Here is a 26,548-nt window from a genome sequence, read left to right on the forward strand (position 1 = left end):
ACAAGTAGATGTTAAAACCAGGAATAAATGATATTACAATCCTACCTGTTTTTAGAAAGCTAGGTTTAATTTACTTGTCACTATCCTCTTGACTCTTTCCTTTGCCAAGACTTGAATATTTTTATTTCACTTGTTGAAATACTCATTTTTTTCGAAGTCTGGAAAGAAGCATTACAAATGAAAGTGTAAATTGCTTCTGAGCTGATGGTCATTTTCTTCGTACTTCCCTAGCAATTGTGCTAACAATCGTGAAGTTTACCTTGTGAATTTGCCAGGTGGTGGGTCATCTGTTGTTTACTGTGCAGAAAAACGACCTACTAATTTATCCTTTTCTACTTGAACCATTTTCAAATCCCCTGGCAGACTGAACCAGCGTTGGGGTGATTACGAATTGCTGGTGGTACCTGGGAATCATGAGTACATCATGCTCAGCATTTACTTTGTGCACAGTCAAACTGTTCCTATTTTATGTGGTCTTGGACTTCCTAAATGTTCATTGCTTTAGGTAAGTGAATGTTTCTAAAGAAGTACCCATGCAGTTACATGATAAATACTGAAATTCAGTACTGGTTTTCTGTGCTTATAGTGTATAGTAAATAGCTGCTATTTTGAGCTATTTCTGTATTTCTAATGAATAGCRAAAGACATTGTTTAAAATTTAACATAGTGCAATGTGTCTGATTTAAAGAAGTAGTCTTATTTGATAAATCTGATATGATAAAGCACTAGGACCAGGTTGTAAYACAGTGGAAATTTGTTTGCAATGTGCAATCATGTAATGTGCTAGCTCTCCAACACATTTGGAGTTGGAAAGATGAGGTTTCAGGTTTTTAGGGATACATATATGGAAAGAATTTTTGACCAATATTTGTTTTTTCTCTATTAGCTTAATACAGTTTGCTCTTTTAGAGCACTGTGGTTAATCAGTGACTGTAATGTTTCTGATCTAACTAAATTTTTCCACTGCTCTCTGAACTTTGAGCTCTGATTTCACGCATCAGTAAGCTGATGAGTTTTTGTAAGTCCTTTATTCCATGCAATTTTGCATATGCAGTAATGAGAACCCCTTGCTGGGGGGGGGGGCATTAGCTCATATTTAAAGCTTTAGATGATGCTATTCTTTGTCTTGGTGAAGGAATTATGGACACCAGTGAGGTATGAAAAGAAAGTAATTTTCATCATTTTACTTTAGTTTTCCTACTTAAAGGGAATAAGAGTATTGGGTGCTACAARGAAGGTATTTGTTTGCGGTGAGGATTCAACCAGAAATACTAGATCCACCAAAAGACTTTGCAATGTTTTAGCTCTGGCATCTCGGAAACCTTGGAGACAAGTGTCACGTGACATGGGTGAGAGAGTGACTAGGGTGACGAGTTCAGACTCTTCTCCAAGTTCATTACTGGGACGAATGGGATTGATGGGTTGACTCTTCATGTGAGCTAAGAGTCTAAGACTACTGTTTCTGCCCAGCTTGAGAAAAAAAAGCCTACTTGCGAAATAGAGGTACTGAAGTCTGATTTTAAAAAAATGCTGAGTGTATGCAGGTCATTTGCATTGTGATTTGTATCTGTCACGGAAATGTTTGACCTTGGAGTCGTTGGTTGTGTCTGACAGTGAGGCACTGAAATACTGTCCATGTAGCAAGCAGAAGGTAAACGGGGAGAAGGGCAGGAACTGATGGCGCAGATTTTGCTACTGGCCACTGTGCTAGGTTATTTTGTAGGGCAGTTGTGCAGCTTGAAATGAAGTCCAGGTTGTTGGCACCTCTACTGTTACCCAAGCTGGCTAAATCCAGCATGTATACTGCTGCCACCCCCCTGAGTGGTCTGCAGGCTCTACCCTCAGGCTCCCAGTGTTATATAGGGCTGGATCTACTCTTGATCATTGAAGAGCAGACAGGTTTCATACAGAATTAAAACCAGTATGAGGTCAATACTGAAATCTAGAGATTGCATTGAAGAATCAGTGAAGTCTAACAAGAGTTAATTATTTTTGGCATGTAGATTTCCACATGTATAGGTGGAGTTGTTCTGCCCTCACAGCTCAGTGATTTCACACGCTGAAGCTGTCATGTGTTGTTGAATGTAGTGGTGAAAAGGAGTCCCTTAAACTCAGTGACACCAACACGAGTCTGGCCARAGGCAGGTCGGCCCGATCCTTGAGCAATCTGCCGCAGCCCATCGACTGTGTGCTCTCCAGCTGGTCGTCGTGGAGCAAGTGCGATCCCTGTCAAAAGAAAAGGGTGAGTGTTTGTTGATCTAAGCATGGAGGCTGAGAAAACRGAAACAAGACCTTTTCCAGGCCTTGTTTTTATTTATCTATGGGTTTGGAGAAACAGCCAGAAGCTGCCGAGGAAAGCACTTCACTCCGCCAGTGCTGGTGTAGGGAAGGCTGAAGCTTTTGCTTTCAGGTGGCTTTTAGCTCTCTTCAGTTCTTCACCCACACGGTAACTCCAGTGACTTCCACGCTGCCTGGGAAAGGTGTAAGCCCAGGCTCATTGAAAAGAAGAGGGAAACCTGGTCTTTTGGAGGGACACTGTCCAACACRATCATTTTCTTCCAGGGGTCCTGTTAGTGTGAGCATCCTCACCACTAACGGACCCCTGGGGGAATTGGAGACACTCGGTGTCTTTCAGGATTACGATGCTTTCTCTTTTCTTCCAGTGAGTATTTTCTACCCAAGGAACCACGTCAAACTGAGGTAGTGATCCTAGTAGTGGGACTAGCAAAGCGCCCATTGCTCCATACCGTGCCAGGTTGACTAGAAGGACCTTTGTTAACAAAGTGAAGAAGCTGTCCTCTGGCTTCAGCAAGAATAATCAGTTATGGGAGCAGGGCAAAGTGAAGCTTCRTATCAAAGAGTTAATCCTAGTAGCCTGAAAAAGGAAGGATAATGATACAGAGGACCAAGGCATATGCACGTAGAAAATAACAGGGGATGTTGTTACCAGCATTAATTTAAAGAGCGGAAATAAAACTGAATCCTTCCTTATTCTTTCAAATATCCACACTACCTTGTCAGACTCGTTTAAACAAACTGTCAAAAGCAGACTTCCCTTCATCCTTTTCAATCCTTGCTTAGTAAAATTAAAACTCTCCCAGATTAGAAACCTTTCAAATGAGGTACATTGCTAGCATCTCATTTCTCTACCCTATACATTATTTTTTCTTATGGCACTAGTCTTAGATCAGATCTCCCAAATGCAAACTTTCTATTACCAACTGGGGAACTATAAAATTCATGATTTCTATACACAAATCAATATCTTTTATTTCATCACAGTACAGGTTTGCCCGCCTGGAACAACCTTCTCAGTTCAGTGGAGATCCGTGTGATCATTCTGATAAAGAAACTGAAGACTGTGTTACAAATAGTCCTTGCAGAAATAGAGTTAGATGTGAAGGGTTTGTATGTGCAATCACAGGTAAGCACTTAGTGAGAAATGATGCTGCTCAGTTGACTTCTGTGATAGCACCACCCTGAACTTCCTACTTCTACAAGAGTTTGCCTAGCTAAAGATACGTCAGAAGTTGACCCAAGTCCATACGTGCTTGCGTTGTATTTGCATCAGTGCTTTGGAGTGGCTCTGTTAGCAAGTGTCTGTCAGTCTGAAGTGTGTCTTTAAAATCTCCAAATTGGAAATTAAAAATTTGTCGTATCAGTAAGATTTGTAACACAAATGGATCAAATGAGCTGACAGCAACAGCAGAACGTGTGCCAGGTATCCTTGACACGTGCCTTAGAGCACAACAGCTTATTGTGGTGGCACTAGTAGCCTTTCCCTCCATCCATATGAATGACTAATAAGCAGAGGAAACTCTAAACAATGTGGGGAGGCAAGGCAGCAGTTAGCCACGTCCAGAATTTACTGTGCTGATCCGTAAAAGAGCCCAGGACAAGTGATCCATGGAACCACAAATTAGGGAAGCACCTAGAGCTTCCCTAATTAGTAGGATGCAGMTGGAAAATCACTTGCTACAATGAGAAGGACTTAGATCCAACCTTGTGGAGCACTCCCTGCTACCCTGTTGGTGCTTGCTTGGTGACAGTGGGTCCCCAGCAAGCATTCTTGGGTGCTGAACAGCTTGGGCTGCTGAGACTGAATGCTGGTCTCCTCCTGGTAACGGGCAGCCCGAGTCCCTGCTTGTCTTCCCACCTCTGCTCTGCTGRTGCTGTTGCATCTGCCCCTGTGCAGCAGCAAGGGAAGCGCATGCCGGGAGCAGGGCAGAGAAGGGAAGGGGAGGCAGATGGCAGGCAGAGGTAAGCACCAGCACCTGAAGATGGTGCAAAGCTGGTGCTAGTGCACTGCACTCAGCTGCTCAGGGAGGGAAAGGGAAGACACCTCTGAGCTGTGTCCCCAAGGCAAATGTCACTTTGTCACATGCTAGTTCTTTGGTGGCACTGTAGAAGTGGGATTCTAAAATTCTGGACATAAAAGAGGGGAGAAGGAAATTCATACTAGGTCTGCTGAAAAGTTTGTCATATACTAAAAAAAATTTTTTGTAAAAACAATTTATATCCTTTTTTAGTTAGAGATTTTTTTTCYCTAGGTTGAACAAAGAATTTTAAAGTTTTGCACAAAACTGAGTAGATGGAGTTAGGGGATTAAATATCTGCATGAAAAACCTCTGATGGAGAGGAAATATCTTCCAGGTAGTTTTGAACAAAGCGTTGTAGCAGTCTCTTATTGTAATTCTAAACTCCCTGAGTTCGAGAGGCTGTGATTTTGCAGTGATATCACTAAGAGTTTATAATAAAAGATTATTTTGTCAGTAATTTACACATTGCATCCTAGGAAGATGCATTACACGGAGGCTGCTTTGTAACGGGGATGATGACTGTGGGGACCAGTCAGACGAAAAAAACTGCAAAAAAGTATTTAAAAAATGTGACCAGAAGACAGAACAATACTGGGGAATAGAGAATCTGGCAAAAGGGTAAGTCAATGACTCTAGCAGGGACCATTTTCTTATTTAAGARTATGCTGGATTTTGTGCGGCCTCAAACATAAATATTGAACAGAGAAAAGCTRTCACAACTGCTGTCTCCGGGGGTTATGATCCAATAGTCATTGGGTCCTCATCCAAAAGTTCTGTGGGAAAAATTCTTATCAACTCCATCAGTATTTCAGAAAGAGGCAAGGTAGGTAAAAATCGGAGGCACCCAAGTGTACGTGGTACCCAGTGATTCCTAGAGAGAGAGAGCAGCAGCTCAGGCTGCAAATACGTCCTGCAAGAGCCGGTGCATGTGCTTTATATTGCCAAAACTTGCAAAGCGAGAGAAGACAGAAATGTAAACTCCAAACTCTTCTAAAATATCTACAGGTATGTGCATTGTCCTACACGTTAGAAATTAATCGGTGAGATGGATTCTGTATTCCAATTATTTTGCACAGATGTAAGGATAATTAGCYGCGGGCCTAATTCAGTGTATGGGGAGCAGGAATGTCATGGCCTTTAAGAACCAAGAGACCACTTAAAATTGTGGCTATGAAATAAAAACAAAGGAGAGTATGTTAATAACATATGTTATAGTAGGCAGTTATATCACTCTTCAAAGGGTGACTTAAATCAGCATCTTGGATTGCCTAAATTCTGAACCTAGCAATGGATTTATATTCGGCACGGTATTGGTTTTGGCAGGGCCAAAATTTCCTGGGTAAGCTTTTTACAGTAGTGGAAGATGATGGAATTTTTGTCCTTTTTCTTAAGTGGGGCAGGATTTAACCCATATGTTCATGAGTGCCAGCTTTGTGGGGAYTGAGTTCCACATCTGAACTGATGATCCAGCTTTCACAGATTCAGATTATGGAACTTTATGTAAAATTCTACTGGGTGAAGAGTCATTATCTCATTCATTTTTTTTTTACTTCAAAAAAAAAAAGAAAAAATCACATTGCAAGGAAAGAATTATAATTTCTTTTTCACTCTTGGGAGACGTGGCTRCTGTGCTTGTCATTGCTAAAGCTTTGTACTTCTGAGTTTAATCAAAATTAAAAATAATGTCAGACAATTATAGAAACATGCTTCTCATCTCTTTGAAGCTACAATTGCTCAGTAATACACTTTTAGTGGACTCTTCTGCTTTTCAGTTTRTTCTAAAATTAGAATTAATATTTTACAACTTCAGAGACATTATCTCTCCAGAATAAGGAGGGGCAGATCTCGCAGAGGCCTGGAACACTAATGGGGCAAGAAATTAACTGTTAGCAGTATTTTTCTTTTTGTGAAGCTTCTGTTAATGATTCTTGTAACTCTTTAAGTGTAAGTTTGTGGAGATCAGTACTGTGTCCTCAGCTGGGTACCACGGGAGTGATGTTAGGTTGTCCTGAMAATGACCAACAGAGGTGGGACAGAACCCACCATCAGTGACTGGAAAGCAAATGAGCCTGGTCTAATTCCTCCACCTGAAGAGGTGGTAATGCTGCATCCCTTCTGGATGCAGACGGGTTGCGGTTACTATCCCTCATCTACTAAAGGCAAAGGAARACTGCCCAATGTCTCTCAAGTGACCTTTGTTGCTTCAGCAACTAGACACAGATTTTACTCTTGCTGAGTGATCTGTGGYTGATCCTTGACCAACCAGGCAAATGTGACTGATAAACCAGAACAAAGAATTGTGAATCAAAAATGAACCTAGACTGATGAAATAGGTGGCAAACCATCCTTTGAAGACCCTGTTGGATGCTATTGCCTTGCTGCCAGCATTCAGGAGAGCTTGGAGTGTGCTTGAATCTCCTGGTCACCTGTTTGGCTGTTGTAGTTCATGCTGCCGTTCCCAGGAAAACTCCTCTGTACCTTCCACTGCAGTGCAGGAGCCTGTGCTCGCTGCTGTCTACAGTCTCCATGATTTTAACAMGGTGCAAGTATAAAGAGTGCAAGTCTTGCCAGTGCTGGTGGCAGTAAAGCTCTGGTGCCACTCCTAGCTGGGTAGGTGAAATTGCCCTTTAGAAGGGAATACTATATTCAGCACAGTGTCAAAATTCAACCCTGTCTTTTGTTTACCTGTTAGGCGGTTAGGTTTTGCTGAGCAATTGAACTGARCACGTAGTGGAAGAGGCAAAGCTTTATGTCAGAGCTCCAAAAGAAAGGCGGACAAAACAAAGAAAGTTCAGCCAAGCAAAACAGCCTTTTGTATTTCTCAGCTGTACTATTTGCTCTGCATCCTTAAATCARTGCTAAACTTTAATATTTTGCTGCTGTGATTCCTATACAGGTTGAATATTTTCACAAATGACTTTGAAGGATCAGTTCTTGATCACAGGTACTATGCTGGGGGATGTTCTTCCCATTATATTGCAGACACAAGATTTAGAAAGCCATACAATGTAGAAAGATATACCCCAGAGGTAAGTGTCAGAGTCTTCTTCCATAAATAAATGTACATACATASGCTGCATAATTTTAGTGCAAACACCAGTAAAGCTTCATAACTAAATCATTTTATAAACATTTACAAAACTTGTGAGAACAAATGGAATAAGACTGAATTTAGTCCTACTTCTAGAATGTCATCATACCACATGCTCTGTATAAACTGGGACAAGTTCTCTTAAATGACTATCCGTGTGAACTGAAATAGATGGCCAACTCCCCTTGGACCTTCTGATTGCAAAAGCTGAGCATATCTTCTCTGTTCCGTCTGTACAAGAGGAAATCAGCTAGTGGAAAYTGTGATGTTAATATTCAACAGAATTGGAAAGTGCCTGGAGAGACCCACTATGCGAAAGCTATCAACATGCAACAGCTTAGTATTTAGCAGCACACCATATGCGTTGTGTGAAAGCCTAGGTACTTTGATAATTTCCATAGAGCTTAATCACCTGCAATGGGCATCAAAGATGCACTTCAAACACGTTATGTATTTGGCTTCAATTTGGCCTTGATGACTTGGCATGATATTTTTGAGYGTTGCCCATCAGGAAACCTTTTCCTCTTCAAATTTTAAATTGTTTAAACTCTCAGTGAAGGCTACGTTTATGATTTCGGTTTCTTTACATAAGATTGGCTTACTGAGTAAGCCTCAGGTCCCTGCAATACGGAGGACATAGTAGCTTCCCTGCTGCTGTAAATGAAGTGTTCCTGAAGTCATAGTGTTAACAGTAATGCTTTGCAATTATAAAAGGTTTCTCATCTTCAAAGTACAAGCTTTAATTCACAAGTATGTTTGTGTCTGTACTCCCTCCTCATGCTTGAGGTATACAATCACTATGCAGGAAACAAAATGTGTTGTTTTTGCTTTCTATTTAGACCAAAGGCAAATATGAATTTTCACTGACTGAATATGACTCCTACTCAAATTATGAAAGTAATGTCCTGAAGGCAAAAGCTTCACAGTCTAGCTTCAGCTTTGGTATAAATCTACGTTTGTTTGAACTTGGTTACAGTTCTAACGACAGGAGGTTCAAGAAGTTCTTTCAAAGGATGAAAAGATTTTCTTCAACTGTAAGCACTGTTCCACTTAATTCTYTGCTACCACATTCGCTGTTATTTGTGTATGTATCAGTTTAATCCCCATCATCAKGTCAGTAGCCATAACCAGGATAAATGAAATCTTTCCTGTTGATTGGATTTTGCAGTTTGTATTGGTGAAGTGCTTGGCCACAAGTGCTTGTGTTTAAAACATGGGAGCTTTTCCACTGATGGATCAGCCAAGAACCAGGCTGCCTAGCCTCTAAAATCAGATGAGACTGAATGCAGTCTGTCTAGCGCACTCTTGGGCATCCATGGTTAGAGTATGAGAATGTACCAGATAAGCCCAAGGGATTGTATTTCCCTCAGTGATGAGCAGCAGACGTCTGGGAAGAGTAAAAGAACACGTGAACAAAAGCGTGCTGGTACTTCCTCCAAATACTCTCCTAGCTTTCAGTCATCAGCACTGGGGTGATGCTCAGACTGACCCAGAAATCTTCTCTTTGCATTTAATTGATTTAGCCTGTGCAGATGTTTGTATTTACATCAGCTCATACTAGTTAGGAGCCTGGCTAGTAAAGTCATTTAAGAAAATGCAGCTAAGAGATATGTTCAAATGGCCTCCCCTCCGTGCAGTAAAAATGTTAGTAGGAGATGCACAAATTGTACTTCTAACCAGGACTCCATGCTGCACATCAGCAACAGGATGTTGTGCACGTTGACATGCCGACCGTTAAAAGGTTCGTATCCATCATACCAGCCTCTGGGCTTCCGAAGTGAAAATTACAGGTTTACCCAACTGGATACTATTCTTTCATTAAAAGAACGTAAAACAGAACATTCGTTGCGCCAGGCAAATACTACTCAAAGGGAAGCCATCGGTAAAATCGCTTTTAACTAGTAAACCCTGGAGTCCAGCATGCCTTCTACCCTGTAGCTACTTTGAGTAATTTGGGGATTTGAGTGAAAGATGGGCAAATAGGATTTTTTTTTGAGGTTCTAGGATTTCTGTGCCTGTAAACACAGTCCAGAGAGCAGTCTGCGGCATGGATGGCTATTCTGTTTGTGATTGCCGCGGAGTATTGTCTCACGCACGAGGAGCCGTTCCTCTTCTAGGTGTGTTCAGCAAGGCRGGAGCTGTCACTTTGGTAAATGATAATGCAAACAAAGAGGCCAAACTATTCAACTGTAGGGCAATCTTGACAAAAATGCAGAATGAAAACTGATGGCAGGCCCTCCGTGGGTTTAATTATAGACTAACACATGCCATTTTACTTTGGTTGATGAGATATATCTGAATACATCATTCATCAGATTGGGACAAGCACAACAAAAAATATGGATGGCGCAATCAGAGATTTGGTCGTAGCTGCGATCAGATGCACGCTTTAAGCTGGCTAGAGGCGCTTTAATCTGTAGCTCCTAGGGCTATGGGGGCAGGTTTAGCTCAGTTGGTTAGAGCGTGGTGCTGCTAATGGCAAGGTCGCGGGTTCAACCTCTGTGTGGGCTATGGTGAGGGTTGGACTAGATGTTCTCCAGAGGTCCCTTCCAACCTGACCATTCTATGATTAGTTTTGGGGTTGTGGGCAACATCATTTGATTAGTAGTAGATCAAATCTGATCATTTGATAGTAGTAGCACTGATCTATGTGTGTACCCTCAGTACAGAGTGCATTCTGGAACAGGAGTGTTTCTTGTTGCTTTTAAATTTGCATTTGCTTCCAGCAATTGGTAACTATTCCAGGGAGTCTACTAGAGACACTACCCATGATGATACATGAGGTATGTGAGAAGCATTTGCAATAGAAACCCAATGCTAAATGTTGATTTTATTATTTAAGCTGCAGAGTTCTATAATGAAACCCCATTAATGTGCTGCTGACCCAAACAACGGGACACTAAACTGGACGTGACAGAAGACCTCTTCTGTTCCTGACTTTTATGCCAGAAAGAAGATATATAAAGGTCTATACAGATGTATACACACACACACATCTATACAGATGCATGAAAGTGCGTGTGTGCACATGCACGCACAGAAGTGTGTTTTCCTCTTTCCTTTGAGTTTTGGCAGATGGCAGATTCTGTGGAGTACAGGTATTAATCTAGGTCAGCCAGAGACCCAGAGAATGACCATTTCACAGATAAATCAACATGATTTCAGATTTCAAAATTTTTCAGAGGAGAGGTTTTGGAGGAAACTGGCTAGCTGACAGTATTAGGGATAGAAYGCTCTTCTGAGGATGCTGCTCTTTGTCCTTGCATCTTAACAGTCTTGAACCTGGCTTTCCCCAAGTCCCAGCTGAATGCCTGAGCTATCATCTAACCTGTGATAAGTGTCTCTCCCTCTTCCTTCTCTTTTCTCTATCCTGGTCCTCAGAAACTCGACTGCTGACTTTTTTTTTTTTTTTTTTTTTAACTAAATTAAAATAATTCCAGTTGTAAATTGTTAAACTGATAAATCCTGATCAGCATAAGTGTTTAACAGCAAAGAATTGCAGTTTGTCAAGAGAATTACATTCCTCATTTCTTTTTGATTCTCTTTTGTCTCTGCATTTCATGTAGTCCAGCAAATTTATTCATGCCCGTTCTGAGCTGGATGTTGCCATTTATAAACTGAAGCCCCAGGGCCTGATGCTGCATTATGAATTCATGCAGCGGCTCCGTCAACTACCCTCAGAGTACAGCTACGGCGAGTACAGAGAGCTCTACAGGGACTACGGCACCCACTACATCACTGAGGCTACTGTTGGTGGTATCTACGAATATACTTTAGTCTTGAACGGTAACGAGCTCCAAAAGACAGGTATGTGCATCTGATACTTGCCAAAAAGCTCTGGGGCCAGATCCAACCTTCTTGTGTGAATACCCTTCTGTAGGCACTTAATGATGATTCAGGTTTGAGGATGGAAAAGAGAAGGTGGAAGTCAACAATGTTTCAAAGAAAACCTGCAGGAAATAGGGGAGGAAGAGTGTTTTATGATTGCAAATAAAGAGTCTGGTTTTCAAAGCGTGCTCAGGATCATGGGCTTCATCTAGCTCTCAAGCTGTGGGTGCTGTCTGTTAAAAAAAGTGCAAATATTTTCTATTATGCTTCCTGGAAGCTGACAAGATGTGTAGATGAGTGAGAGTCATATATGAGTCACATAGCTTAACTCTTTTGCTAGCTTTGAAAAATCTTCAGCCAAGTTCTTTTTCCAGTACCTTTCAAATGATGGTCTTGAAACACCGTTAGCGTCCAGAGCTTTTCAGGAGTGTAGGAAACAGTAAATAATTTGCTAGGTGACTCTTTTGTCTGACGTTGCTCTTGTTCTTTGACTCTTGCTTCCTTTTCTCAAGAAATGATGATTTACTGTGTAGGATTGGGAGAACCACGTGCCATTAATCAATAGCTGCACTCTCTTATTTATTCATGGGCATGGGAAACTGAGTAACAGCCTTCACTGTCTATTTGCAAAAGCATTTAGTGGACTGCTGTGTTGCGCTCAATCTGTTTGCTCTTCTGCTGTCTTAGAAGTTGCTAGGTTATGCTATAGTCAGATACAGCTCAGAGGGACAGAATTTAAATTTGTATTTCAGATATTCAAAATGTTAGCACTGTCCAAATTCTCATATGTTACTGGGGCCCATCACAAGCAATATTCAGTTGCACACGTGAAATAATGTACATTTTTGTTTGTATCAAAGTGCTGTCTAAAAGTATATGCTGACCTAGATCAGGATCCTTCAGTATGACCRGCATTTTCAACTATCCCCTTTTGGGCCGGTCTATAAGTTCTCACAGCCATTTGATAGCTCTAAACAGAATTTAGGCTTCTCCCTCTGAAGTCCTTGTTACAACTGTGCTATTTGTGCTCCAGCACCATTGGAGATCAAGTCTTCTTTCACAGGTCTAATATCACAAACTGTGTCCCATGGTTAGTTCTGTCATATAATCCAATGCGCCAGATGTGTCTATATTGCCTGATTTGATATTTTCTGTGGGACAGTAGGCAATGGAGAGGTATGGATTATGCTAGGTGCTGTACGAGGATGTCATCAAATASCGAGTTTTGCCTTTAAGTGCGTATGGACTAAGAATATTAAGAAGAGACGTACTGGGTCAGTCCAAAACTCGATACAGCCCTCTTTTCCATTTCAGGAACTAGCCAATATYGGGTGTGAGGGAACAGTGAAAGAGCAGGATAACCACATTACGATACTTGCATTGTGCATCCATGTGATCTAGAAATGAGTTTAACTCTGTTATGTTAAAATGCAAAGAACTAAGGAAAACCCAGGAGATTACAGCAACATCAAAAAAAAAAAGGAAAGAAAAAAAATGAGAAGAGATACTTGAGTGTACTATCTGGTATTTACCATGATACTTGCCTAAATATTCTTGTCAGAACAGCAAGGAGTTTGGGGAAAAACTTTGGAGGAGAACGTGTGGTRGATTTGCAGATTTTTAGGGATAATGCTTGTATGTAAGGAAAAAAAAATACAGTGGAGCTGCATGGAAAAGCTTCYCCGAGACAATTAACATTTTGTTAGCAAAGGACTGGAGATCTGGGCTTGCAAAGAGAAGAGAGGTTACTTGACCTATTACCTTTAAAAGCCAAGGTCTTGACTGTGGGGATGGGTGATACGTAAGCCTTTGCTGAAGATGCTTGGCATTTAAGTCGAAGAACAGCTGCCTAGCTATTGTGACTTTACATAACCCGGTGGAGCTGCACTGCTCATGAAAGACCTCTTCTTTCAACATTTACCTTGTGTTTGCACTTGATTTTAGAGTTCTGTGAAACACAGACATTTCATTTCGTTTCATGTGGATGCAGTAAACGTCCCAGTGAAGGTTTCTTCATCTCATCTCCTTTTTCCTGAAGGAAGAATATTTAGCAACTTATGTTTTCTGGGGATACTGAGATTAAAAAATAGTAAAAGACTTTGAAAATAGAATGTTTTTATTTATAATACTGCAATGTTTTGGTGTACATTTTAAGGTTATTCTCTGAGTGATGTCCAGAAATGTGCACAGCATGGCTTTAACATTGGTGCAACTATCAAAGGCATCTCTTTGGGTCTGGGAGTGACTGATGGTACCTGTAAATCTCTTTTAAAAGAAATTGGAGGTAAGCCTGAAATGTTTCTGTGATTTCATTTCTAGCCTTTGTCATAATGAAAAGAGGATTTTGTTATCTTTTCTGCCTGAAKGACCTCCCCAGGCCCTCACAGTGGTTTTGGAATATGTTGGCCAGCCTCAGACAAATTTAACAGAGGGGCAGATGTCTCAAAGCTCTTTCTTTTTCTTTCAAAATTTTCTTTGTTGGGCAGAGAAGAAAGATCCTTCTCAGTGTCCCCTCCTTCGTTCTTGGGAAAAAACAGGGGCAGATCAACTGTTACCTGTCCAGTTTGGGCTGAGTGACCAGCGTACACAGCAGTATACTGCTTCCTGCACTGTTCCAGTCCAAATGAGGGAAAGCGTRCAGGGAGGTGCTGGTGTTGTGGGAGCCACGATGGGAAGCTGGGAGCATTTCAGCAGCGGGAGGGTGCAGCTGAAGGTATTTGGAGGAGAACTGGCAATATTTACGGTGGTGAGGAACTTTGCATTGTGGAAGGACCTTTGGCATTGTAAGTGGCTGCCATAGGCAAGAAATCAGTTGGGAGAGACAGGATATGTGAGAGGAGGATGGGGTTATTGCTGCAAGGGAGCATGGAAACCAGGCGTCAGTGGTTCTGCGGCTTGTTTGRGCATTTTGTTCTTTATGTTATGACATGTTATCTTCCATTTCTCAAATGAAATAAGTCTGTCCTCATAAAACGAGCTTCATGTGTTTAATGGAATTTGATCTCACCCTACTAAAGTAAGCAGGACTTTGACTCCTGGCTGCAGCGGGAGCGGGCACGGGTCTGTCACTCCAAGTGTCGCAACCTGTGCTAGCTGGAGTTTCTAAGTGCTTTTCGAGTGTAACCACACGGAAAGATCCTGACCCATTAGCCTGTGATCTAATTACCTTATGGTGATCTAACGGTCTTACAAGCTTTGAGTTAATCTACTTAATGTTTCTTTTGACATTATTATAAATGAAAGACAGAAAAAAAGTACAGTTTGAGTACCACAGCCCTTCTTCCAACCAGACTCCCATAGGAGTGAACCCTGTTTGTTTGTGAAGGCAGGGAAAATTTTGCTTGAAGTGAACCTGGCAGTTCATTTGGCCACAAGTATGTGACACACTTGTGGCCTTTCTCCTTTTTGCTCTCAATGGGATGGGTCATTTACAGGGGTATTTTACTCTTAGTTTATATCTTATTTGCCATCCATGAAGAAACATCCAAGTAGGACTGGCCAATTTTCTGAATGGATGTTTGCAGACAGCACCTTCAAAAAACGGTATGTGGAGGACTTCATCGCCCTTGTTCGGGGAGGAGCGAGTGAACACATTACCACGTTGGCTTACAAAGACCTGCCGACTGCTGCGCTAATGCAGGAATGGGGAGATGCTGTACAGTACAACCCTGAAATCATAAAGCTAAAGGTACTGTATCCATCAGTTCATTCAGCTGAGTGCCTTGGAGAAGTGTATGTTCACATAAATGAGATTTTAAAAAAGCAGGGCAATTTCTAAGGCAATTATTAGAACTACATTGTGTAACACGGCGCCTCCAAGAGTGGATACTTGGAGGATCCGAGTTTTGCTGGATTAGAAAGAGTGATGTAGTTGAAAGTAAGCGAAGTAAACAGATTTTTCTCCTTTCTAATCTGACTGTGCGGATATGAWCACCTGCTGCCTATGAAGCAAGTCAGACTATCCACTTTTCTTCTCTACTAATGCATCACTTATCAAAAAGATAGCTGTTAGCTTAAGTAGTAGTAGAGTTYAATAGGAGGATCTCCTTTTCTTCAAATTTCTTCTGTCTTCTCTGATCACCAGCGATTATTTAGCAACAACTGTTTCTGATTTAGAATGTTAAGGAGTTCACCATAAATGCCTGGATGTTTGTGCGGTTTAGCTATACCTTAAAAATGGGATATTGGTTTCAGAGTCAAGAGTTTTTGATCCTGAACAGGTTTACAAATACAAAGCACTGTAAAAGTAAAAAGCGAATGGAAGTATGCAGCAAGTCTGCCTCATTGTTTCCAAAGTCAAAGTAAGTTCACTCTAAGTTAAAGTGAATAGTACAAAGGTCCAAGAGAACATGCTTTCAAAACTGGAGTTTGAGGTGGTAGTGATGGAAATTGATTTTGTTGCTAYTATACTGTTGGTTTTATTACAAAATTTAATTTTAGACAAATATATTTATAATTCTAAAAAAATATTTGCTTCTCCTTGAAAATTCTTTAATTTCTTTTAAAAAGAAGAGATGAATTCTAAGTTTCAAGAAAAGCAAAAGTCAGCAATTTGGAAATTCTTCCAGTGCCCATCTGCCACTTGCTTCAGCAGATGTGCACTTCCAAAGCCCCGGTACACTGTGGATAGATGTTCCGCGAATGCACCGTGGGGTCTCTCAGCAGSTGAAAACAGAAATGCAATCTTCCACACAAGATCCCACTTACAGAAAATTCTCACACGATGAATTGCAACGTTCTTCCTTGTCTTGCCCTTTGATATCTAGCCTGACGCCTGTGACCATGCTGTCCAGTGAAAACCACAGACTGATGCAGTTTGGATTTGCTGTCTATAATCTTTCATTTCCATACCGTTCATTTCCATACCCCCGTGGGGCTTGAAGATCAAAAACACCAGCAGTGTGTGACTAAATGTCAGCCCAGGAATGCTTAGTTAGGGAAAACTAAAGCAAATCAGTTCATAAATCATCTGCTGAAAGGACTTGGCAGGTCAATCTTAAGGTATTTCCKTATTTGTATGATCTGAATTAAAAAAGCCAAAGTATGGATCACAGGTAATTGATGAAGAGTGAATGTATAGGAACAGGAAAGGAGTGTGGTTTTCTTAAAATATTCCTCTATTTCTAGTAGCTTGAGACTCACACCAGTACCGTTATCTTTCATGCTTACTGTATTCCAGTGGCCTGTATATCAGATCTGGTATCTAAGTAGTTATATAGCAAGGATGGGAACTTGAGATGGATCCTCTAATGATATGTGCCAATGTCATCTCGCATTAGTGGATGCGTGCCGATTTATAGGCCACGCTTCAACTTTTTCTTGTTCTTGGAAAAATGATTAGGAGGCCAAAGTCTCCTTAGTTTCTGCTGCATGTCCACTGCATTGTGCATCCCATTATCTTCAGCCAGTGCAAAGACCGCCAAGCCTGTCTGTGGTGTTTATAGATGAAGGTCACAACACAGTCCCTTTTGAAGGCAGTGGAAACCCTGCTTGGCTTCATAAAAAGAGCAGTCAGCCTTGAAATACCAAAGTGGTTAAGAGGAAAGTGAAAATACGAATGTCTGTGAATATTCTCATCTGGCTCTTCTGTGCAGCTGTCTGAGGACCAAAGGACCTTTTTGTGGGTGGACTTTGGAGATCCTTGTTAAATTGAAGTATGAGAGCACTCATTAAAAGTATATTTGATCAAATCTAGTCTAAAATGTCCAAATTAGGAAAATGGATGGGAAAGCATTTAATGAAACCTTTGTGAAACTTTGTGCTGTTTTTTCCACTAACTCTGTAGCTGTTGTATTTCATTATGCATTTGAAATTTCTTTGGTATTGTAAACCAATGGGAGGGTCCCTGTATTCCTGACATTGCTGCCTTGTTGTTTACTGGCTTTATGCAGATGCTAACGGGAAACTTGGCGCACGTACCACAAGGCCGTCGTTTCCCTCGCCAGCTGCGCTCCCGCAGAGCTGTGCAACACTCACACTATGCTGAACTTGGAAGTAAATGCAGTTTCTTACCTCTCTTCAGGCACAGCCACTGTATCAGCTGGTGACTCCAACTGACTTTGCTAATGCAATGGCAATAAAAGAAAACATGCAACGTGCTCTTGAGGAGTTTGAGCTGGAGAGCAGTTCCTGCCGCTGTGCTCCATGTCGTGGCAATGGAATCCCCATTTTGAAAGGTAGAAGGTTTTTAGACCTCTCGCCTACCCTCTAAGAAACAAGCAGGGAATTTGCGAGGAGGAGGGAAGCTAGCTGGTAATCTGCTCCTTAGTTTCTCCTATTATTCCTGGGTGATGAAAAAGATTTTAAGTTGCTCTTTTTGTAGAATGCCACTCTTCAGTAAAGACGATGAAGTCRAGGGCTGTATAGTAGGAGTGATCATCTGTATCAGTTTTGTGGAAGAATTTGTTCCCATCTCAATTATGCATTAAAAAAAGTTGACATCTTTATGTCTCYTCCTTTGCTTTTAAGATTGCTTCCATCTTCCTACAACAGTGCCTACTGTCTCAACATTAATTAGTGTTTGTAAAAGTGTTTTGAAGATGAAAAGCACCATCTAAGTGCAAAGCTCTGTTATCACCGTCACCTCCCCCCATTTCTCATAGAAGCTGCCCTCCTTTGGAAGCAGACTGTGATTTTGAAATGAAGGAGAAAAATAATTAAATTGAATCAAAACCACACTGCCTAAACAGAGACACATGATGTGATGACAGCTTCTAACAAAAGGGCCATTTTTTCAAGTGCCTGATTCCAATCTGCATCTGCAAAATTCCTGATGAGTCGTTATCATCTAAATGAATCTGATGCAAAAACGATTGCTTCAGGTACCAGCCAGTTGATTGTAGCACTTAAAGAATTCTTCCCATGATTACACTTGTTTAAATAACTTCTTCAGGATCTGAGTCATGTTAGCATTTCATTTAGGATCTTCTCAACAAGAGTTTTTTAATGATCATGTAAGTGGAAGCTCTGATCTGGGGTCCTGCTGTGGGAAGCACAGACCAGTCCTGAAGAGCTGTAGGGAAGTCGCACCAACTCTTCCTCTGGCAGAAAAGCTAGCTGAAAAGTGTCTGTCCTGGGTGCTTGTTCTTGGCACTGCCAACAGTTTGCTCCCCTCTCAGCTTTACCAGAAAAACCCTCTTTGGATGGGGACAGAGGGACTACATGGCAAACTGGTCTGCTGAATTAGTGCAGTGCTGTAGGCGAGGGACTGTTGAACTGCAGGGCAGAGCCAGGAACAAATGGCTGGAGAGGTAAGAGGGACATCAAGATATTCACAGTTTCACTGCTTTATCACTGTTTTGTACTCTTGCCACTGGAGAAAAATGCTGGTGTAATTTCACCCACTGTTCTTTCTTCACAGAAGATGAAACACTGAAAAGAAATGGATGTCTGTAGGGAAATGTGGCTGGAAATGAGGTCTGTAATCCCACCATCTCTGCTTGCTTTCAGGAACTGAGTGCGAATGTTTATGTCCCCTTGGCTATAGTGGCACTGCTTGCGAGATCACCAAGAGGGAAGGTAAGAAGGATCTGAAGACCGAGGAAAGAGGGGGGAGAGTGGCCCTAATAAAAAGGACAAGGAGGTGGCCAGTGCTGCGAGCCCCTTGCACTGGTATTACTGTGCTATCGTGGCCCAGGACAAGGCAGCTGTCRAGTCCCAGGAGGGAAAGCCAGACACATAGGCTGGATCCTGTATCTCTAAATGTCAAGGGATTTGCTGGTGACCCAGGGCACCAGAATCAGTAAGTCTGTGCSCTTCCCTAGAGAGTTCACTGCCTGGTGCTGGTGAGGTAAGGATGGAAACACTCTTGGCCTCTGTTATCCATTTGTGAGAACCTATAACCGTGGGGTCTTTCAGCACCATTGCTGTTTGGTGAGCACAGGCATACCTACCCGTGCATAGAGGACCTCTTCTCGTCTCTCCTCTGAATCCTTGTGGCCCTTTTCAGGCTGCTGTAGTTCGCTGAGTTGGCGAGAAGGCCATGTCTATGTTGCAGAGAGGGGACAAGAAAGTACTGTATGGTCTTCATCTATGTACTCAGCTCTAACTTGGATACAGATAGTCCCAGCTGTATCTAGGAGTGATGCTGGGGGGCCTGACTGGGGATGTCAGCTGACGGATGGGGAGAAATATGCCCAAGGTTGGCTATCCCTTGTCTGTCCAACCCCCCGCACAAGGTTAGGCCCCTTCAAACTGACAAATACGCTTTGGCTTTCCTTTTCCAGGGAGCTCAGGCTGAGACTAGTTAGTGATGAGGGAGAAGTTGTAGGTAGATAGTGCGAGGAGCTGATCTGYGGACTGACTGAACTGACAGCAGAGTTATAAGATGGACTGGTTGGTTATGGTCTCCAAAGCTTACTGCACTGGAAACRGAGTTTAGCACTGAAGTCTAATGCTTCTTTGCACTCAGGAGGTGGCTTTACTTTGGCAGTTCAAAGCCACATAAGCCTTCCTTGCACGTGTATCAGACTRTAAACTCCCACCTAATTTACAATTCAGGATGAGCCCCAGGTCTCCTTCAGCAGCTCAATTTCTTAAGCTTTCCTCTTTGATRCAACCAGTATGTTGCAAACTGTTTTTCTTTAGATATGCTACCATGTATTTTAATCTTAAAATCTTGTTATTTTGTTTCAAAGCATTTACTAATGTTTCCTGGCCCTTTGTATTGTTTCTGTCTCCTGTCTGATGTTTTTAACTCCTTCTGGTTTAGTATGATCTGTGAATTTAATCATTTTACTGTTTATTTCTTCTAGATCATTAATTTAGATGCTAAATAAGACCAGTTCTCAGCCATCCAGAGCTCTGACACCGTCTCAGTTTGATGCACTGCATTTATCATTGCCCTTTGTTTACCGTCTCTTATCCAGGTTTCATTCTGCATGACTGTGTCCTATTCAAGGCTGGCTGAAATAYATTTTAAGCCAAGATTTCACAGAGCAGAGGGTCAATTTCATAGGTGTTTCGAAGCAAGTCCATGGAGTCTTAAACTGCGGAGTCACTTACACCTTGTTCCAGTYGGCTTCCCACACAAGTTATCACACCCGACCCTCCCAGAAACTTGCATCCATCCACTTGTCARCACAGAACTTCATTTTTCACTCCCCCTTCCTTCTTTTATGCACTGCCTCTGCATTTGGTTCTGGGATTCTCAGGACTTTGAATTTCTATCACTCACATGCTCAGGGTCCAGAAGAAAACAGTGTAATAGGAAAAGCACTGGATAGAAAGCTGAATATTCAAGCTGTTATTCATTGAACAAGAACATGCTAACATTTCCTCCAGCACCTCAAAATGTGGCTGACACAAGTTCAGTTGCTCTTTTTCTTCCATAGGTTTGGAATGGGTCAGGGACAGAAATGGACCATAAGCAAATTTAAAGCTAATTGATATTTTTTCCCTTGTCCATGCTGTATAAWGTGTAGTTTGAATACACACCAGAAATGCTAAACAGGGAATTAACATCCTTAAAACAATCATTCACTGTTAATGACTCACGTATATTATTGTTAGTGGTATGGACAGGGGCATATTTGTGTTTAAATATGATTCATGGAAGCTGACAGCTCTAACTGTGGAAAGAAATGCTTTATTCTGACAGTCCTTTCTGGCTTTGTTTTTTTCCAGATGCTGCTGTTAATGGGAACTGGGGCTGCTGGACTAGGTGGTCTGCATGCTCAGGAGGTCAGCGATCGAGAAGACGGCAGTGCAACAACCCTGCACCACAAAATGGTGGTTCGTCATGCTCAGGGCCAGATGTTGAGACACTTACTTGCTAGAAGRAGTTATGAAGAATGTACACAAAAGAGATGAGCAGTTTACTAATTGAGTGGAAAGATGTTAACTGGCTTATTAAGTTAGCTTAGCTCTGCTTGTAGGTCTCATCCTACGTGCATTGAAGACAGAAAATATTCAGAAGGCATTGGGACTTGGGCGTGTGTTATGGATCCTGTCCATTGAACATGATTTGCAATTGTTCCATGGGATTGAATGTGTTTACCATTCTTAATACTTTGACTTTATTGCAATAGGTTAATTGAGACAAGCTTAATCTCCTGCATTATTCGGTAGCTGTATGACTAAGTTTTAATCTTTTGTTTTTGAAGGTTCCTTTGAGATAAGAAAAGACTGTTTGATCTTATGTGCACTAGAATGTGGGCTAATACGCAGCTTCTGTGAAGACAGCTGTGTCATGTGGAGCAAAATACAGCATATTAAAGTCTGAATCTTGATGAGCACARTAGTATCTAATATGACATTTAAAGCAGCTGTACCTCACTACCACAGTTTCCTACTTTTTTATTTAACATAAATTGTCTGTCATATTAGAAATTGTCTTGAAGAAGTGAAAACTGAGTTGTGAAGAATATTCTGGTGGAATTAAGGTATTGTTGGTCTATGTAGCAGTGGTATTCTTAGTGCAGAGATGAGCTTCCTTCTGTGGATTTCTGAAGCAGAGCAAATACGACCTGATACACTCAGATACATTGATGTGCTTGTTCTTGGAAAGAGGAGGGAAGGGGAGAGGAACGCTGCTGAGGCAGGGAGCTGGAAAGCAGCTGCTGCTCCTTCTGCTCCTTGGGGATATTGAAAGGTAGGAGGGATAGGAAACCCTCATGTATCTCATGAACCTTGAGAAGCAGTTGCCACCCTTGAGAAGCAGTCCAGGACCCTCCATGGGAGCAGTATGAGTAGCTAGCTTTTATTGTAATGCTTTGGCATGAGCAGAATACGTGGAACATTTTGGAACAAAGATAATTAYGCACCTCTCAAGTCTTCTGCCCTTAGCAACTACCTCTGCCAAAAACTGACACTTGTTCATCTGTCGATTCCATGAAAACACGTATTTCAGCAGATGTATTGCTGTTGTAGTCAGGTTAGGGCATCTGAGATGGAAAGRCTTTACTGTGAAACAAGCCAAAGCCAAATGAATTGCACACCCCTTGTCACCATCTCCAGGCTCTGAAGTCATGCATCAAATCTGTCTCGAACAAAAGAGAAACTTGGAACACTGTGCAGAGTTTCATGGCTAATCTGGCCAGCTTTGGTCCAGGGACTTCTCTCCCAGTGCTTTGTTGGTGGTTAATGACTTTTGCAAAGACGTTTGTTGGGGRCATGCTGTAAAATAGCTAGTGATAACTGTGCTCTAGGAAAATGATGTGACTAGTACAAAGGTTTTCATGACTGTTKTATGTCTTCTAGCATTTGCAAGGTCAAGTACTCTTCCAAGGGTGTTTAGCAATGCTGTTGATGATGGGTTGGTATCGCCAGTTTCTCTTCTTTCAGACTGATGTTGTCTTGATGTAATTCTTGCAGGAACAAATCAAACTCTCTGACATTTGAACAATGGAATATGCATTTAGTTTTCATTCTCGTGCCGCCTCCACACTTATTGACGAGGTTTCTTTGACAGCTTTAAGAAAGGAAGAGCACATTGCATATGTAAAAGAAAAGTGCTCTGTACTCATAATGGGCTACATAATTGAGCTGCCAGCCCCAAATATTTCCGTTATGCACTGTGTAACTGTTACTGCTTTTTTTGTGATGGAGGTTTGCCAACAGGTTCRTTCAGGGTCACGGTCAAAGGGGTCACTGCTTTTGCTAAATACAGTATTTTTCAATAGTTTTTGAAGGGACACTCTGAAGGCTCTGTAACAGAGGACACTGATCACCAATTTTGAACAGCTCATGTGTGCCTGTGAAAATAGGTACTGCTTTGCAGTTGCCTTCCCTTATTGAGAAGCATTGATGCTCATCAGAAGAAAGTTTTTTAGATTACAAAGTGTCTTTTGTAAATTTGATCACCTCAGTCGATCACCAAACTGTAAAAAGTAATCTGACACAGCCCCGCAGTGTGTCTATCCCATGCTTATGCAAGCAGAGCCACATGTGGTGACCTGAATTCAAACTATCCTCTGATGAGAAAAGTCAAGATTTTTTGAAGTGGCACTGCCTAGGACTGGATATTATTTGTGAGGTTTTGGGGAGGGAAAGAGGGAAGATTTGGCAGTCTTTAAGATCAACAAGGTAGTTTAATTCAATTATGATTTCAGTAGTGGTTGAACATTGAGCCCATTGACTCTACAAGATTCCCACGAAGGACATAACTTTTTTTTGTCCTTGTAATTTTGTGCTTTGATTTAACTAACAAATAATTTATTATGACCTAGAGAGCAACAAAAAATACCATGGTGAAGCTTTTATTGTTTCATTTGGGTACATATTAAATTTTGGTACCATCTTTTACTGCTGTTTCTAACTTGTGTGGAGGTTTAGGTTAATAATCCACGTACAAAAACATGAGAACGCTGCAGACAAGGAGTGTGCATGCTCTGCACTGGTGCAACCTCTCTAGGCCATTTCCATACTTAAGACGGTTGTTTTAAGGGGCTTTTTACATCCCAGGTTATATCTCTGGCCTAGACCCAAAGTGTCGTGTTAATACCCACCTTATTAACATCGAGAAATAGGCTTCTTTAAACCTGCAGTAGTTTTGCATCAGTTATTTTGTTGCTTGTGCCTCAACACTGCTCTGCATTTAACAGCGCATTGTTGGTACTTGTGCAAATGGCTCATGGGCTTACCAAAAAAAGTTGATGTAGCTAACTGTGCAATTGCCCACAGATACTGCAATTTTTTTGTGAAAAATAATATTGGAAAATGTACAGAAGCTGTATTTTCTCCATCTCCCTTCTTGAAGACACTACTGCTGAGATGTGTGCTGGATTCTGTAAATAAGGCTTAGGGAGCTGCCAAAATGGTATTTTTGATAAGTTGTAATTAGGAATTTCTTAGTCAGGAATGGGAAAATCAGACTGGTGTCCAACTTGGAGAGATTTTCCTGAAAATCACCCAGCAAGTTCATGTAGAGGGCCAAACAAGGCCCACATTTCCAACCACTTGTTCGTCTACTTTCATCACTAGAAAGCCCAGTAAGCATTCAAGAGAATTGCCAGATTTCTGGTCAAATTATGCCTCCAGATTTGTCTTCCTATTTTATTGTCCCTCTGCTTGGATAAATCAGCAGAACTAGAAATGAAGGCACCAATTATTACCATTATGAACCTTTGTTTTTTCACTTACTTGTAGTGCAATGCATAGAGTCCCACTATACGACACCCCTTAAAAAACACTCCCTCTCCAAACTCTTAAGAATCTTGTTTTCTTTTTTCTTTTTTTCTTTTTTTCTTTTTTTTCCCTTTTTCTTCCTTTTTTGATAGGACTAAATGTTTTATTTCTTCATGTACATCTACGTAGTATTGTGTATAGAAAGGAAGGCAATGATTTCAGAGCTGCCTCTGTTGGGGAATTCTTGCTTGCTCTAAAATCCCAGCCTAGAGCGACTCAGGCATTTGGGTAGTCAGCGTGACATTGACCCCGAGGTAGGAAACGGCTCTGTCTCAAGCACTGCCCTTATCTGCTCTTCTGTTAGCTGGTTATCTGGAGTCTGCACCTTGCAACCTCAGGTGTATAGTCATCAATCATTTGCTATTTTCTTTTGCGTACTGGTTCCTCTCTGCCCTTCCTTTGTTAATAACCCAGTTTGCCTATATCCATAAAAATATCTGATTGTGATACCATTTATCCAAAGCACCATACATCCATCATGTACTTATGAGAGAGATAACCAAGGTCTCTTGGGAAATATGCCACAAGAAATATATAGGATAAATAACTGTATCAAATGTATGTCAGTGTGCAAGAGGAGAAAATTCATTCATTAAAACCAGGGTGGAACAACACTGTTTTATTGGAGCCTCTAAGCTTTTAGTTTAAGAAAGAAACCTACTTTTTGCCAGTTATCTCATCCAGCGCAACTCTCATGCTGGCCACTTCAGTATGAGATATATTAGCTTCTTTGACTAGCATTGTAAATGTGTAATTGCTCATAATGTGTGGGGTTTTTTTTTAAACAGACCTTACAGGCAGCTTCTTGCTTCCTTTGACTTATGCTTCCCTGCTTCTGAGTTTCTGCCAGGGGATATAGCTGAGCCCRCAATGAAGCGGAGGGCTAGCGCTGGAGGCGGGGGTTGCTAGGGATCTCACTTCGGCGTTTGAACGAAACCTCCGAGTTTGTGTTTCATTGCCCTTGGTTGGGAGGCGAGTGATGAGCTCTGCCCTGCACGTATCCTTGCTTTGATGTCTGTACTCCAAAACTGCACGTTCGAAGCAGAGGACGAAAAACTCCAGGCAAATCCCAGCTTTTTGCCCTTGTTTATTTATGGGTGCTTTGTGGTGGTGTTTCACGTTCGATTTCTTTAATCACTTGGATTTATTCTCTTTTTGTGATTCCCCGGCCTGTGATCTGTTCTTCTAGAAATGACTCAAAAGATGAGAATGCAGGTTGCCTTTCTGCAGGCCTCATCACTCCGCAACCTTTAAGGCATCAAATCTATCTATTCATTAATTTCTTCCCTCTGGTCACAAGAGAGGCATACTTTGCTTTCTAAGATGACTTTTTACTCATTTACTTGCAGGCATGTTCTTGAGTACTAAGCAGAGTATATAAAAGCAGAAATAGCCCATGAGCCAAATTAAACCATGGTGTAACAGCACTGTCTCATGTTTTTAATGCAATGTGCTGGCCCATTGCCAAACAGTGGCAATACCATTCAATGGGAAAGCTAATTTTTATTCCTAAATTTCACTTTCTTCTTGGATGTCTGAATTGTGCAGATTTCAGTGGTTCCTCATGGTGGTTTTTCCTCAACAAGGAGGACATCAGAATCAAGCCCCTGAGAGCAGGTTCATCTCTGGATGAATATAACATTTACCTGGAAAAGCAAAGTGGGCAAAAAGGCCACAATTTTATCACCCATTTATCCGTGTTGTAGAAAGCTGCCGTAGGAATTTTTCTACAGCAAAATCAAATATCAATGTCCAACATGGTTGGTTGTTTTCTTATAAGAAAAGAGCCTGTAGTTTCTTTTTCAAGCAAAAGGGAAGAAGTAGTWAAAAAAAAAATCTCTTTTGGCAAATGCACACACAAAAAAAACATGGGSCGAGATCTTCAGGTGGCATAAATCAGCTGCACCGAAGGAGCTAGGCTGATTTACATCAGCTAAGTGTCAGACTCTAAATCACCACTGACATGCTGTTGAAAAACAAGCAATTCCAAGAATCAGAGCCATAGCTAAGCAATTTCTTTCACTAAACCTCGATTCCTTTCTACCCCCTCTTTCCATTCACATGTGTACAGAAATGCTCCTTTGTGCTTTGCGGTTTTGTTGCGTTGTTGCTTTTCATAACGCCAGATTGCTTCTCATGCCTTTTTTTTCTTCTCCCCCATAAGGAAAAGCACAGTAAAATGAAG

General features: G+C 41.4%; 1 protein-coding gene across 1 annotated transcript; it reads left to right on the forward strand.

The window, feature by feature from the left end:
• The first annotated feature begins 413 nt into the window (after nt 1–413).
• On the forward strand, nt 414–21,014 carry C8B (complement C8 beta chain). The gene is made up of 12 exons (XM_085308161.1): nt 414–505; nt 2,089–2,242; nt 3,283–3,424; nt 4,796–4,937; nt 7,216–7,348; nt 8,250–8,444; nt 10,977–11,217; nt 13,394–13,522; nt 14,763–14,926; nt 17,261–17,414; nt 18,688–18,756; nt 20,863–21,014. The coding sequence occupies exons 1-12, from the start codon at nt 414–416 to the stop codon at nt 21,012–21,014; spliced, it is 1,767 nt and encodes a 588-aa protein (XP_085164287.1).
• The last annotated feature ends 5,534 nt before the right edge of the window (nt 21,015–26,548 follow it).

This window comes from Rhea americana, unplaced genomic scaffold, assembly GCF_003343005.1.
Source record: "Rhea americana isolate MKP2758 unplaced genomic scaffold, rheAme1 scaffold_27, whole genome shotgun sequence".
Lineage (NCBI taxonomy): Eukaryota > Metazoa > Chordata > Aves > Rheiformes > Rheidae > Rhea > Rhea americana.